Source organism: Mobula birostris, chromosome 8, assembly GCF_030028105.1.
Source record: "Mobula birostris isolate sMobBir1 chromosome 8, sMobBir1.hap1, whole genome shotgun sequence".
NCBI classification, from domain to species: domain Eukaryota; kingdom Metazoa; phylum Chordata; class Chondrichthyes; order Myliobatiformes; family Myliobatidae; genus Mobula; species Mobula birostris.
The window spans coordinates 98,939,974-98,956,587 of record NC_092377.1 but is presented as its reverse complement, the minus strand read 5'-3'; the positions used below and the strand labels follow the sequence as shown (position 1 = coordinate 98,956,587).

The window sequence follows — 16,614 nt, the reverse complement described above, 5'->3', positions numbered from 1 at the left end:
TCTTTCTATGCTTTTTAAAATGTTCTTTACATTAGCCCTCAAGCACTTCATTTGAGAGTTAACTTTGCCAGCCGGCTAAACAATCAAAGAACCTTCTTTAATCTCAGGGACTAATGAGTCACAGTGGTGGCCAAAATACTTAGCTGTTTCTGTTAAATCTGGAATTCAACCGTCTATTCAATGCAGACAACTGGTGGAGTGACCTATCTCCAATTTTTTTTCTTTTTAAGAAGGCATTTTGAATCACTTGCGAGCATTGAACCAGATCGTGCTGACAGCTAGCTAGTGGTTTCAGTGCATGCCCTATGCATGTCAGCATAATCTGACCCTTGCAGATCAGCAGAATCCACTGAAGATCATATGGCAACGCATTTGGCTTCTCACACCTTCGGCACACTTGACACGAAATACATTGGTGGTTCCACTAATGCAAGACTGAGTGGCCGGGTACATTTCTTGACTACCTCTCAGGTTGCTCCCTTTTCAGTTAAATTCCAAAAAAAGACTGAGGCAAATCATTTGTTTTGCTTTGAAAAACAAAAATAGCATTAATTGAAAAAAAAACTGCATTTACTTAAATTGGATGTGGGATCTCATTAAACCTATGGAATGTTGAAAGACCTAGAGTGGACATGGAGGAGGTGGAGTCTATGAACACAGGGCGCAGACTCAGAATAGAGGGACGTCCCTTTAGAAAGGAGATGAGGAGAAATTTCTTTAGCCAGACAGTGGTGAATCTGTGGAATTCATGGACACATTCAGCTGTGGTGGCCAAGTTATTTATCTATATTTAAAGCAGAGATTGACAGGTTCTTGATTTGTAAGGGACTCAAAGGTTACAAGATGAAGGCAGGAGAATGGGGTTGAGAGGGATAATATGGAATGGTGGAGCAGACTCGATGGGACGAATAGCCTAATTCTGGTCCAATGCCTTATGGTCTTACGTGAAAGATCCAGAACTGGCTTGCCCACAGAAGGCAAAGAGTGGTTGTAGACGGGTCATATTCTGCATGGAGGTCGGTGACCAGTGGTGTGCCTCAGGGATCTGTTCTGGGACCCCTACTCTTTGTGACTTTTATAAATGACCTGGATGAGGAAATGGAGGGATGAGTTAGTAAATTTGCTGATGACACAAAGGTTGGGGGTATTGTGGATATTGTGGAGCGCTGTCAGAGGTTACAGCGGGATATGGATGCTGAAATGGATGCAAAACTGGGCTGAGAAGTGGCAGATGGAGTTCAACCCAGATAAGTGTGAGGTGGTTCATTTTAGTAGGTCAAATATGATGGCAGAAAACAGCATTAATGGCAAGACTCTTGGCAGTGTGGAGGATCAGAGCGATTTTGGGGTCCAAGTCCATAGGACACTCAAAGCTGCTGCACAGGTTGACTCTGTGGTTAAGAAGGCATACGGAGCATGCATTCATCAATTATGGGATTGAGGTTAAGAGCAAAGAGGTAATATTGCAGCAATATAGGACCCTGGTCAGACCCAACTTGGAGTACCGTGCTCAGTTCTGGTCACCTCACTCCAGGAAGGATGTGGAAACTATAGAAAGGGTGCAGAGGAGATTTACAAGGATGTTGCCTGGATTGGGGAACATGCCTTATGAGAGTAGGTTGAGTGAACTCTGCCTTTTCTCCTTGGAGCGATGGAGGATGAGAGGTGACCTGATACAGGTGTACAAGATAATGAGAGGCATTAATCGTGTGGATAGTTAGAGGCTTTTTCCCAGGGCTGAAATGGCTAGCATGAGAAGGCATAGTTTTAAGGTGCTTGGAAGTAGGTACAGAGGAGATGTCAGCGGTAAGTTTTTTTTTTTACGCAGAGAGTGGTGAGTGCGTGGAATGGATTGTCAGCGGCGGTGGTGGAGGCGGAAACGGTAGGGTCATTTAAGAGACTCCTGGATGGCTACATGGAGCTTAGAAAAATAGAGGGCTATGGGTAACCCTAGATAGTTCTAAGGTAGGGACATGTTCAGCACAGCTTTGTGGGCCGAAGGGCCTGTATTGTGCTGTAGGTTTTCTATGTTTCTATGTAAAAGTAATGTTTTATTATTTATTTTAAGCATTTTAAGTGTTTTCAACTATTCCTGAGTATCTTAAATCAGAGTCACTTGTAGTTAGTGTTATGGGCCTCCTAACAGCACAAGCTCTCAGAGTGCTGTCAGCATGGTTCACAGAGAGTTTCTGCTGCACTTAACAAACTGACTTACAGCGTGATTTCTCTCACTGCAGATCCAGGGGGCACACTGGGATCCTCAGCGCCGTAAAAGGCAAGTGTGACCATGAAGCACAAAAGGTAAAATACAATTCTGCTGCTGATAATAATTACTTAACAACCAAAGCTTCCAGAGATTTTTTTTAAAAATCACTTTCAAATATATTAGAAACCAGTTGCAGCTTGCCCAGCGCAGCAAGGATGTCTCACAGTCACATCTCACATTCCTCTTGTATAAATCTAGACAGCAAGTGGCAGTGGGCTATTCAAGCCTGCAGAGTCAACCTGAACCCAAGTTAACTCGGTGCACATGAAAGAACAATCCTAAAACTGTTTATCTCTATTCAACTGCTGTGCAATATAGAGTATACTGCAATCGGTAGTGCAGCTTATTTCCTTAAACATTTACACAAGAATCGAGCTACAGTTTAGAATCCCAGATAGCATCTTTTGCAACTGTGTGTAGTTTTGTTTTAAAAAAGTAGTATTAAACAATTTACAAAATGGTCTTTTTATGATCCATCAATAAATCCAACTGTAGGTCAGGCCTGCTACAGCGTCCAAACTCTGAATGACTTCACTAAACATTGTGAGGAATAGACTTGAGGCAAAGGACAAAGTAATTATTTTTAAATATTTTGTTTTAATTTAATGTTTATTAATACTTGGGCTTCCAGATTAAGAAAACAGTACAGGTCCTTCAGACCACAATGTCGTGCTGACCTTTTCACCTACTCTAAGATCAATCTTGTCCTTCAATCCTACATCGCCCTCCAATTGTCCGTCATCCATGTGCCTTTTTAAAGAGTTTCTTAAATGTCCGTGATGTACCTGCCTCTACACCACCCCTGGCAGGGTGTTTCATGTACCCACCACTCTCCGTACATCTGACATCCGTAATTTGGTCAGTTGTTCTTCTATTTAATTGTAATAGTTTTTAAACGTCCCTGAACACTAAAACCAGAAAGGGTGAGGAGGGATGGGGCAGTAATGGCTGTGCGAGAGTCTGGGGAGCAGGTTATTTCATTGTATCACAGGAGACCTGCTCTCATTCAATCTCTAACTTAGTCATGAATGCCTGGGGCCGGTAATGGCACCCATGATATGCAGATGTGGGGGGAAACCAGAGTACTTGGAGAAAATCTACACATTTCCACAGGGAGGATGTACAGAGACTCCTTACTGGGACTGAACTCTGAACTTTGAAAAACCCTGAGCTGTAATAGCATCACAGTTAATAGCTGTAATAGCATCACAATTAATAGCTGTAATGCCTAGATTAGAAAGCATATCTAATGAGAATAGCTTGAGCGAGCTTGGGCTTCTCTCCTTAGAGCAAAGGAGAATGAAAGGCGACTTGATAGAGGTGTACAAGGTGATAAGAAGCATAGATTGAGTGAATAGCCAAATACTTTTTTCCCCAGGGTGGGAATAGCTAATACAAAGGCAGATAATTTTAAGGTGTTGGGGGCGGGGGAGAGAGAAGGTGTAGGGGGGACGTCAGGGGTAGGTTCTATTCTACAAAGAGAATGTTTGGTCTGTGGAATCCCCTGGCAGGGATGATTGTAGAGGCAGATACATTAGGGACATTTAAGAAACTTTTAGATAGACAAATGCATGAAAGAAAAGTGGAGGGCTATGCAGGAGAGAAGAGTTAGATTGGCCTTAAGAATAGCTTAAGAGGTCGGTACAACATCGTGGGCTGAAGGGCCTGTACTGTGCTGTGCTATGTTCAATGTACCCCACACACCAATGACACCAAATTCTGCCAGCTTTAGGTTGGCTTCAACGCCTTTTCTCTCTAGCCTTGAATCTTTTCTATACAAAGACTGTCACATCCGGAACTCCCCTATCCCCATGCTATATAGTACCAAGCCTCTTTCAAATATTATCCCCATCCATGCTGACGTGAAGCTTCCTATTGCTCAGGATGGTGAATTTTCAAACAATCCCTGTAAATCTCCATTGCTTTTTCCCCATTGCTATACTGCGTTCTAGAATCTACCTGAATCACTGGATCTAGAATCTGGAATCACAAGGCCTCTTCAGACCTTCCAAGTGTTTCAATTATTAGGTCCAGCTTTCAGTGGAAGGGAGGAGAGAAAGAATGCAGATAAATCACGCAACACCAGAAGAGAAAGGTTAATGAGCAATCTATTGATCTGAATTTTGGGTTCAATGTGTTGCACAAAGAGAGAAAAGGGTACTCAGGAATAGCAACCATAGTCAGAAGAAATTAAGTGGGTTCAAGTTTTGGATGTAGTATGGACCTGTCGATTACAGCCCATCTAACCAAGAACAATGCAGTAAGCCTTGCTGCTGCCAAGCTGAAATCAGTTAACTCAAGCATTTTGTTAATCTAAAAAGATATCTCCTTACAAATATATATTTGCAAACAGCAAATATGGCAAATGGTAATGTACCATTTCAGATTAAATGGGATTCAACCGCAAGTAGAGGAGTTAAAAATCAAAATGGTAAATAAAACAAAAGGGTGTGGATTAAGGAAGATCCCCCCTCTAACCACAATGCCAGTGCATGCATAGGTTAGTCTCTGCATGCAAGAATTTCGTAAATATTAAGACCCCCCACTAAGAATCCAAGCTCAAACTCTGAAATATAAATTGTTATCAAACAGAAAAATGAAACAGCTGTGCACTTGAAAAGATCCAAAATGATTTTTTCGTTTACATTGTGTACCCAGAATGCTCACAGAAATGAATGTGAATTTTTTTCACATACAGTATATCTTTGGATACAGCCTGTTCATTTTTGAAAACTCTAACCAGATGCTGAGCACATGCTTCACAATTCAGATGGGAACACGACACCCAGAAGAAACAACCATTCACGACTTACCCACAATGATGATAAGCAGAAATGCAATTAGAATCAGGGACGATCCGCTGATGATCATATTGGCAACTAGCTTAAACAAAGGAAAGAGCAGTAACCCAGACCAGAACAGCCAGTTTATAAGGACCCAGAGTCGTTTTGGTGGGACAATTGCCGTGCCGGGGTAAGTGCCGTTTTTGTAGTATTCCTCTTGCAGAAGATCCTGAGAAGAAGCAAGGTGGTACACTTTAGTGAAGAATGAATTCCATGCAAAATTCCATACACTTCTGCACTGCACCCAAGTTAGTTTCTGGTCATTTCTGTTACACAATGCAGAGTTAATATCTGCTGTGCTAGAACTTGTCCACTGTACAGAAACCTAGTTACGTTTATTTACTACGTCTGCTTCAGTTCCAAGGTGTACAACATAATAGTATACTATTTCGTAAGACTATAAGACGTAGGAGCAGAATTCAGCCATTCGGCCCATTAAGTCTGTTCCACCATTCCTTCATGGCTTACTTATTATCCCTATTCTCCTGCCAGCTCCTCCTAACCTCTGACCCCCTTACCTATCAACCTCCACATTAAATATACCCAATGACTTGGCCTCCACAGCTATCTGTGGTGATAAATTTCACATATTCACTACCCTCTGGCTAAAGAAATTCATCCTCATCCCTGTTATGAAGGGACATTCCTTTATTCTGAGTGTGCCCTCTGTCCTAAACTTAACCACTATAGGAAACATCATCTCCACGTCCATTCTATCCAGGCCTCCCAATATTCACTAGGTTTCAATGAGACACACCCCGCCATTCTTCTAAACTCCATCAAGAACAGGCCCAGAACCATCAGACGCTACACATACATTAACCCTTTCAATCCCAGAATAATTCTCCTGAACCTCTTCTGGATCCTCTACAATCCAGGCACATCTTTTCTTAGATAGGCAGCCCAAGACTGCTCACAATGCTCCCAGTGCAGCCTGGCCAAAGCTTTATAAAGCCTCAGCATTACATTCTAGCTTTTAGGTTCTAGTCTTCTCAAAATCAATGCTAACACTCCTTTCGCCTTCTTTACCACCTACTCAACCTGCAAGTTAATCTTCAGGGAATCATGCACAAGGACTCCTAAGTCCTTTTGCACCTCCAATTTTTGAATTATCCTCCCCTCCCCCATTTAGAAAATAGTCTTTATGACCCCTCCATTAAGTTTGAAAAAACTTGGAGGCCATTCATTCAGCATTTTCACTTGATGTAATTTGATCATTTCCAAACTTGTTTTATCTCTCTGTACTGTTGTTGGAGGGGAATGGAGTCATTGACGCTGAGGTTTTCTTCTTTTCCATTTTTAAGTTGTTAGTTTTGCCCAAGTCTTTTAGTTTAGTTGATCAATTCTGTTTTCCTTTGGGGATGGGGTTTTTTTTTGGTTTTGTTTTTTTTTCTTTTTCATGATTTTTTTTTCAGGTTTTTTTTATTTGTATTATCCGTTGTCAGTTCTACATGATTGGGAGCTTTGTTAACTTACACTATTTGATTTTACAATTACTTCTCCTAAGTGTAACAATATTTCTCCTACTATTTGTATTATTGCTCTGTTTTGTTTCTATACTTTGAAATTAATAAAAAGATTGAAAAAAGAAAATAGTCTTCGCCGTTATTCCTTCTACCAAAGTGCATGGCCGTACATTTCCCAACACTATATTCCACCTGCCAATTTTTAGCCATTCTCCCAATCTGTCCAAGTCTTTCTGCGGACTCTCTGCCTCCTCAATACTACCTGCCCCTCGGGTTATGGGGAGAACTCAGGAGGTAACAAATCAACCAAATTGGAATGGTAGAGCAGACTTGACGGGCCAAATGGCCTAATTCTGATCCTATGTCTTATGGTCCTGTGGACATATTACAATATTCTCCGAACTCCTACACACGGTGACTAGAAGCCATTAAAGAGCTCTTACTAATTTAAAGGAAGCCTCAATGCTGCAACATCATGTGCATAGAGATTCAGAATAAACATTGGGACTTTAACCTTTAAAGGCCTAAATAGAGTCAGTGAACCAAAGATACATCATGAAAAGAAACTACAATTGATTTGCCAGCCTCAGAATCTGCTTTATTAACACTGACCTGTATGACATTAAACTGGCTGTTTTGTAGCTGCAGTACAGTGCAAAGACATTAAATATTCCCATAACTTACACAATAAGTGCAAATGATGAGGTAGCATTCATGAACTGTTCAGAAATCCGATGGTAGGGAAGTTGCAGCGTTCTCATTACTCCAATCCCTCCTATCGACTGCTACTAGAAAAAGTCACACTGAATTTGCCATAAGCAGGGTTTACATTCATCACCCAAGGCTCAGTGTCCCAACCCATCAAGAACAGGACACCAACCTGTGATATGTGCAGAACGTCATAGAATTGGCATTACCCTGAAGCCAAATGCAATTCAGCACTACTTGTAGTTTCTTAAATTGTTCAAAACAAAAGAGCGCAACTGAATTTGTAATTATATACTCAGTGGTCACTTTATTTGGTACACCTGCTCATTAATGCAAGTAACTAATCAGCCAATCGTGTGGCAGCAATTCAATGCATAAAAACATGCAGACATAGTTGTTGTTGGGACCAAACATCAGAAAGGGGAAGAAATGTGATCTCACTGACTTTGACTGTGGAATGATTGTTGGTGGTTTGAGTATCTCAGAAACTGCTGACCTTCTGGGAATTTTCACACACAACAATCTCTAGAGTTTACAGAGAATGGTGCAAAAGAAAAAAAAAATCCAGTGAGGTGCAGTTCTGTGGGTGAAAACGCCTTGTTAATGAGAGAGGGCAGAAGACATTGTCCAGACTGGTTCAAGCTGACAGAAAGGCGACAATAACTCAAATAACCATGCGTTCCTTCAGTGATGTGCAGAAGAGCATCTCTGAACATACAACATGTTGAGCCTCCAAGTGGATGGGCTACAGCAGCAGAAAATCACATAAAACAAAAGGCTACTCCTGTGTCTAATAAAATGGCCACTGAGTGCATACACGCATGGAATTGTTTCAGAGTTCTTTAGAACTGGTATGAACAAACTAAACAAAATAAATTCGTCATCACTGAACATATCTTAGTCACCATGAGATAGCCTTGCCTTTTCTTGGTACAGTTTATGGAGCCAGTTGGCACATTCCTTTTCATCTTCAGGAATCTCTTCTAATGGGATCCGTCTGCAAATCCAAATTAAATGTCAGAAATTTTAAAACATATTAAACATGTTTTCTACATAAATCTAAAATGCAATGCTGATAGAAAATACTACTTTTCAAGTGCAAAAAGAAAACTCTAATTCTGGGATCTTCAATGAAGTCGAAAAGAAAAATGACCTTAGATTATCACTTTGCGACTTCAGGGTGTCTCACAGTGATTTAAATACACAAGTACATCTGAATCCATACAATTCGAATATGGGAAATATTTGACAAAAACAAGGACACACAAACAGTTAAATGATAATTAACAGATAATCTGTTCCATTAGTTAATTAAGGGATAAATACTGATTAGGACACTAGTAACAATTCTGTGTGTTCTGTGCTCCTAAACATTCACCTGGTTGTCACAAAACCTCCGTTTAACATCTTATCTAACAAACCCCTCACAGCTTTCTCAGATCACATCTTCTCAAGCAGTTGTGATCTCCATCCTATCACTCAGTCACTCAAGTGATCATAATCTGCCACAAGCCTTTATTTTCTCCTGATCTCCTCCAAGCCACAACCTTCTCTGTACAATCCTTTCTACCACCTTGTGATCTCACCTACTGATTCACGGTCAGTACAGATCAGTGGAAGCATCTTCTCCTTGCTCACAATCAACACAGGCGCACCTCAGTGATGCACGTTTAGCCCACCGCTCTCTCTACACTCATCACTGTATGGGTAAGCAAAGCACAAACACCATCTATATAAATTTGCAGATGACACCAGTGCTGTTGGCAAAATCTCAGAAGGTAGCGAGGTGATGTCAAGGAATGAGATAGATCAGCTGGTCAAGTGGTATTGCAACACCTTCACAAGACCAAGCCCAAAAAATTGATTGTGAAAGGGGAATCTGGGAGAACACATCCCAGTCATCACTTAAAGTCACAAGTATATTTATTATCTATAAAACACAAAAGAGTTCAGGTATATTCAGTTCAGAGTTCAGTGTTCATTAAAAGCATGATCAGCCATGATCACAGTGAATGGCGGCGCTGGCTCAAAGGGCTGAATGGCCTACTCCTGCACCTATTGTCTATTGTCTAAAAGCAGGCCACCCTGATTCAAAATAACTGAAAACAGCAACAAATAGAGGAGTGACCAGAAACACATCATCATGCAAGTCTAATTCACAATCCCACATCGATTAAACCTCTCAAAGCCTCACGGAACCCTCTCAGAGACAGCAAAGCAACAGATCGTTCAATTAGCCCAGAAACACACTGGCAAAATGTAGATCACAGGCACTGAAACAGTAGGTCATAGGCTCCAATAGTAGCAGAACTTAGCAGAATAGGAGCATGCCTTATGAGAATAGGTTGAGTAAACTAGGCCTTTTCTCCTTGGAGCGACGACGGATGAGAGGTGACTTGATAGGGGTGTACAAGATAATGATTGGCATTGATCATGTAGATAGTCAGAGGCTTTTCCCCAGGGCTGAAGTGGCTAGCACGAGAGGGCATAGTTTTAAGGTGCTTGGAAGTAGATACAGAGATGTCAGGGGTAAGTTTTTACTTACGCAGAGAGTGGTGAGTGCGTGGAATGGGCCGCCAGCGATGGTGGTAGAGGCAGAAACGGTAGGGTCTTTTAAGAGACTCCTGCATGGCTACATGAGGCTCAGAAAAATAGAGGGCTATGGGTAAAGCCTAGGTAGTTCTAAGGTAGGGACATGTTCGGCACAGCTTTGTGGGCCGAAGGGCCTGTATTGTGCTGTACGTTTTCTATGTTTCTATGTTTCTAACCACATTTGAAAAAAAGACAACACACACAAAATTCTGGAGGAAGAAAAAAAGACAGCATAAAAGAAGTGGAGAAAAAGTAGTTTCATGAACTGCCTGCAGGACGTTGCCCTTGGTTGCGTTGTTTGCGGGCGCCATCTTCTTCAGACATTCAGAGGTAGACAGTGGTAGAAAGAGTGAGCAGATGCAAGTTCCAGGCTATTAAAACATATCGGAAGATCCGACCTTGGGGAAAATGTGTTGATGTAATCATGAACAAGGCACGCTAGTGGCTCTGCTACATTAGAAGTTTGAGGAGATTTGGTCTGATGAAGACTCTTGCAAATTTATGTAGATGCACGATAGAGAGCATTCCGATTGGTTGCATCACAACTCCACTGTACAAGATTACAAGATGCTGCAGAGAGTTGTAGACAGCCAGCAAAAATCACAGTCACAATCATCCCCACCACTGATAACATTCTCAAGGGGCAGTGCCTCAAGAAGGCGGCATCTGTGACTAAGGACCCTCACCATCCCCAACATATCCTCTTCTCCTTACTACTATCAGGAAGAAGCTACAGGAGCCTTTCAGACTCACACTCAATGATTCAGGAACAGCTTCTTCCCCTTCAACATCAGGTTTCTGAACTACTCAATCACGGAAGGCGGACCTTAGGATAATGGCGCCTAACGGCGACTCCTTTGCTCGCACCTTCGGAAACAGCTCTATTTCTATCCTTAATATCCCTTTTTCTCCTTTACCATTCTTTTGAAGACCCTGACCTGGAATCACTCGCTGACTTCTGTCCTTTGCGGAAATGGGACCCACTTTCAGGGCCTCACGACCGGCTGCTTTTCGATATGCCAAGGACATGGCCTAGAAGACTAGCGTGCCCTCGGGGTGCTAGATTTTTCGTGGCTCTGGAGGCCGGCAGATTCAAGACCGGTGCCACCACCTGATCTGTCATGGAAGTACACGGAAGATTGAAAGCAGTGAGCTGGCTGCTGGCTGTGTGCCCAGAGACCTGAGTTCTTTGAGCACAGAGCTCGGAAAAAGCGACGCAACAGACTTCTAACACCATAAATCGGCGAGTTGGTTTGTTATGTCTCCCCTCTCACTGTGAAATGGCGATATCTCTTTTTCCCTTATTAGGGAAAGAAAGCGCCTATGGTATGTTGAGTTAACTGTTGAACGAGTAGTCTTTGGGGTACTGCAAGTCTGTGTCTTTACTGATGCTTTGCCGCACGCTTGAGTGCTCAGTGAGGGGTGCAGACGCTTTTTTTGCTGGTGGGGGGGTCATCACTTTGCTGCTGCTTGTGCGTGGGGGGGCTGGAGGGGCTTTGGGGTTCTAACATTTAACTGTCATTCATTCTTTGGGGCGTTCCTCTGCTTTCATGGATGTTTGCAAAGAAAAAGAATTTCAGGACCTATATTGTCTACATTTCTCTGACATTAAATGTACCTATTGAACACTACCTACCACATTATTGCTTTTCCTTTGCACTGTTTATTTTGTAGTTTATAGTAATTTCATATCTTTGCAATGTACTGCTGCCCCAAAGCAACAAATTTCATGACATATAAGATGCTGATTATACACCCATCTCTGATTTGACATACCAAGGACTCAACTCCTTCCCAGATCTCTTCAGGTAAAATTTGTTCTACTTCTCCAGTCTTCCAAATTGCTCCTGTTATCATCAATCTCTCCGTCACTAAAACTCCCACCTTCCTCTACAGTCTTGTGGTACACAGCCACTTGTCTGACAACCAATTAGTCTGAAGATGAATGGATGATATAGGGGAATTGTTTTCAAAAATGCTGTTAAATTCTTTACTGTGACCCACACCTCTCCCCATCCTCTCTCCCAAAACTCCTACATTAAATTGGCCATACACACACACACACACACACACACACACACACACACACACACACACACACACACACACACACACACACACACACCCCTACCCACAAACTGGCATCTTACCGAACGTAGAGATCTGCATGGTACTTTTTCCCATGCAAAGTTCCCAGTAAAGTTGGATTTTCACCATTTCTGAAATTGAGTGTAGCATCATACACAGCTGGGACTAGGAAAAATAACACCAGATGAAAATAGTTTACATTGATTTTATAACCATGAAACAATTCAATTAACATTAACCAAAAAAAAACCTTGGTAACAGGTTAAGCTAAAAATCTTACGCCTGATGCATTTCACTTCAAGTTTATCATCGCGCTGAGACATACAAAGTTATAAATGCCGTTCTGTTGTTTGTTTGGGGGCTTTCATATTACATTGATTTGTTAGGATATGACTTCACAGTTTTCAGCAAGGTAAACGTGAAGGTGAAAACATTGTGAAATTAACTGCAGTCACGTAAGAGTAACAAGAATTAGAGCATTGATGACAGAGGCATAGGAAACAGCTTGAATTTCATTTCTGCATGGACTAGTTCACACTCCTGAACGGAGAGCTTACTGTCAGTAAAGAAAGAACTTGGATTTATTTAACATCTTTAACGTTCCTTTTAGAACATCCCCCGGTGCTTTACTATGAATGACATAGCTTTATAATATCATGAGTACAATGTAGGAAATGCAAACATTAGACTAATATAACAATGAGGTCATCAGTTTTAGTAATGCTGAGCAAGGCTGTGTCAAGGGCATGTTCTAGCCAGACACCGGGCTCCCCTACTATTTTCCAAAAGTGACCCCCAGGACACAGAGCATCAGTTTAGGGCAAAGACTGAACGATCACAAGGACTTGAGGTGGTCCGTCCCCATTCCTCAAGTTCTGTTGGGAAACAGGAACTGCAGGATACAAAAATTTGCGACCCGCCTGTTTTACCTCCTACCATCTTGGTAGCTGCATGATAAAACTATAAACAATATCTGCAAGTAAATTTAACCAAAATGACACATCTAAACACAAAATTTTTTAATGCCCCTTGCGAACCGGCAGATATTTTAAGCACCTCAACCATTCTTATTAGAAAACCTGATACCTCACCTACACCCCTCAGACACTGAACAGTGAATGCAAAGCCTTTTGTTCGAGGGAGGAGATGGTACTTCAGCTTGGGCAAACCTTTGGCTTCTGCCACCTGCATGCTAATCTGATGTTTTTTCTCTGTAAAGCGCGTTCCTTCACAGTGAATCAGAAACTGCAAGTCAGAGAAGATAACAGAACTGGTAAGGGATAATAATAAGAGTCAGTAAGAAACAAAAATTAACAATAACCATAAACACTTTCAATTCCATATGAGAACTATTACCATTTTACTGCAACAAGTGACTCAGAATCAGATATTGCATTCTTGACTTGTTGCAAGTAAACACTTACGAAGTTACAGGATCCAATTGACCCATTTTTACAAACTGTTTTGTGCAATGTCTACTTAGAGGGCACATAATCATCATCCCCAATTAGCAATGAAGGATCAATACCAATTATTAATTGCTGTGATTAAATTGTGATATTTAGAGAAAACTGTAGTGTGAATCACATGAGCTACAACTTCCACTAGCCATAAGACCATGAGATAGGAGAGGAGAGGTCATTTGGCCCATTGAGAATGTGCCAGCATTCCACCATGGCTTATTTATTATCCCTCTCAACCCCATTTTCCAGCCTTCACCTGTGATCTTTGACATCCTTACTAATCAAGAATCTATAAACCCCCACTTTAAATATACCCAATGACTTAGCCTTCACAACTATCTGTGGCAATGAATTCCACAGATTCACCACCATCTGACTAAATCAGAAATCCATCCTTTCCATCCTCACCTTTGTTCTAAAGGGACACCCTTCTATTCTGAGGCTATTCCCTCTGGTCTTAGGATCCCACATTATAGGAAACATCTTCTCCACATCCACTCCATCTAGGCCCTTCAATACTCGAAAAGTTTAGGAGATTAACTCTGTTAATTGATGTCATGTATCATTATACTTCAGATGGTAAGGGATTGTGGTCTAGTGATGTTAACAGTTGTGAACTGTAACACAAAACCCACTATAACCATCATTAAAGAGGTCATATTGCCTGCTTTCAAATGCAATTAGTCTCAGAATACTTTTTATGACAGATTGTTTCAGGAGTCCGGTGTACCCAAACAACTAGAAGTAAATGCGACAAGTTGATTGACACGTTGTGGCATAATAGTTGACCTTCCCAGGGGCAGCAACCACAAGGACTACTCTGGTGAGCACTAATCCAACCAAATAAGGAACAGGGGAATTAACAGCAATCAATGGTAAACTGAGGCTTCTGTGGCTGAGCATTCTTACAAAGTCCTCCCCATTATGGTACAAGATAAGAGTTTCCATTGATGTACAATCCTTTCTAATGATTTAGCCTCCATCTTTTAGTCATAAATTTTAACTCATCAGAGAATCATAAGTTTGGGGTACTTGGAGGCACATGATCAAACAGGCCAAAGTCCACGTGGTTTCCTAAAGGGGAAAGTCTTGCCTGACAAATCTGTTGGAATTCTTTGAGGAATAGACAGAAGGGGTGAGTGGATATTGTTTACTTGTATGTTCAATTTAAACACTGGGCCAGATGGACTGAAAAGGCAGGGTGTCAGGATCGGAGGCAAGGGTCGAGCCGATTATGCTCTGTGGTGTTTTATTCTGCACTCCTTGGCGCTAAGACTGAGGCTGTGAGACTGCTCCGGCTGCTACGTGCTTCATGTCTGCAAGCTTCATGGCGATTTGCCCCGCTATATGATGAACTGAGACCGAGGCTCTGGGCCTACTCCGGCTTTGGTTCGGAATGCTGTTGCTTGCTTTCTGTGTGATTTGTGCTCCCCCCCCAACCCTTCTTGACGCTTTGGGTGTAGGTCTTTTTTTTAATTCAGTTCTTTCGGGTTTCGCTTTCTTGCTTTGTGGCTACCTGTGAGCAGGAAAATCTCTAGGTTGTATAACTTATACATACTTTAGAACATAGACATCTAAAGCACATTACAAGCCCTTCAGCCCATAAAGTTGTGTCGACCATGTAATTTACTCTAGACACGGCCTCGAATTTCCCTACTGCATAGCCCTCTATTTTTCTAAGCTCCATGTACCCATCTAAGATTCTCTTAAAAGACCCTATTGTAACCGCCTCCACCACCATTGCTGGCAGTGCATTCCATGTGCCCACAAATCTCTGTGTGAAAAACTTAGCCTTGACATCCCCTCTGTACCTACTTACAAGCACCTTAAAACTGTGTCCCTTCGTGTAGGCCATTTCAGCCCTGGGAAAAAAGCCTCTGGCTATCTACACAATCAATGCCTCTCTCATCATCCTCCGTTGCTCCAAGAAGAAAAGGCCAGGTTCACTCAACCCATTCTCATTACAGCATGCTCTCCAATCCAGGCAACATCCTTGTAAATCTCCTCTGCACTCTCTCTGTAGTAACCACATCCTTCCTGTAGTGAGATGACCAGAACTGAACACAGTATTCCAAGTGGGGTCTAACCAAGGTCTTTGATAATAAATATACTTTGAAATTCAGACGGCCTTCTTTTCACGTTATATGTCAATGATTAGGGTCACGGAATTGATGGCTTTGGGGCCAAGATTGCGGATAATATGAAGTTAGGTAGAGAGGCAGGTTGTGTTGAGGAAGCAGGGAATCTGCAGGACTTAGACAGATTAGCAGAATGAGGAAAGAAGTGGCAGATCAAATATAGTGTAGGGAAGTGTACGGTCATGCACATTGGTAGAAGGAATAAAGACACAGACTATTTTCTAAATGGGGAAAAAAATTCAGAAAACAGACGTGCAAAGGGACTTGCAGGTTGAGTCAGTGGTAAGGACAGCAAATGCAAAGTTAGCAATCATTTTGGGAAGACTGGAATATAAAAGCAAAAATGTATTTATTTTTACTGCCTGTTACGCCGCTAGTATTTACAGGAGCAATGTAGATCCTCCATCTCTGGTGGTGTTCAGGGCTTCCTTCATCGTGCCAATAACTTCCTCTTGAACTACTGTCAGCCATGAAAATCCCCAGTGGAGAGTCAGGAATACCGTCAGACTCAAGATGTATAGGGATTCCTCATTGCTGTTTTCATAACAGTATTGTTTTACCAGTCAGGACTACTGAACTACTGAACCTGAAGAACTGGCTTCTACCCTTTGAGTTGCTTGGCATGGGTGACCCTACCAAGAGCCAAAGCATAAAGCCCTGACTCCAGCCATAATAGCTCTCTGGGTCATTGAGGCAGGCACGCCTCCAAACCACGACAAGATTATGGTCCTCTTGGAAGAGCAATGTAATGCTGAGGCTTTAGAAGGCATAAGCCAGACTGTACCTGGAGTATCGAGAGCAGTCTTGGAATGAGCTGGCTTTCGAGGGTGTCCAGAGGAGGTTCACTAGGATGATCCCAGGAATGAAAGGGTTAACACAGGAGCAGCATTTCATGACTGAGCCTTTTCTCACTGGAGTTCCGATGAGAGGGGGATGGGGGAATCTCAGAGAAACCTTTCGAATTTTGAAATGCCCAAACAGAGTGAATGTGGAGAGGATGTCTTCTATAGTGGGGGAGTCTAGGACTAGAGGGCAGAGCCTCAGAACTGA

The 16,614-nt window shown here is 42.1% G+C and overlaps 1 protein-coding gene across 6 annotated transcripts in view; it reads right to left on the bottom strand.

Moving 5' to 3' along the window:
* Positions 1 to 16,614, bottom strand: part of LOC140201515 (1-acyl-sn-glycerol-3-phosphate acyltransferase delta-like) — a 135,365-nt gene that overhangs the window by 21,558 nt on the left and 97,193 nt on the right. For 5 of the 6 annotated variants that reach the window (XM_072265757.1, XM_072265754.1, XM_072265755.1 and 2 more), the window contains 4 exons: positions 13,055 to 13,208; positions 12,026 to 12,128; positions 8,205 to 8,280; positions 5,080 to 5,278 (listed from right to left, as the gene is read on the bottom strand). In XM_072265757.1, coding sequence (XP_072121858.1) covers positions 5,080 to 5,278; positions 8,205 to 8,280; positions 12,026 to 12,128; positions 13,055 to 13,208 — 532 coding nt within the window. Of the gene's footprint in view, positions 1 to 5,079; positions 5,279 to 8,188; positions 8,281 to 12,025; positions 12,129 to 13,054; positions 13,209 to 16,614 lie in introns of all 6 variants that reach the window. The other variant, XR_011886891.1, reaches the window with a different exon arrangement.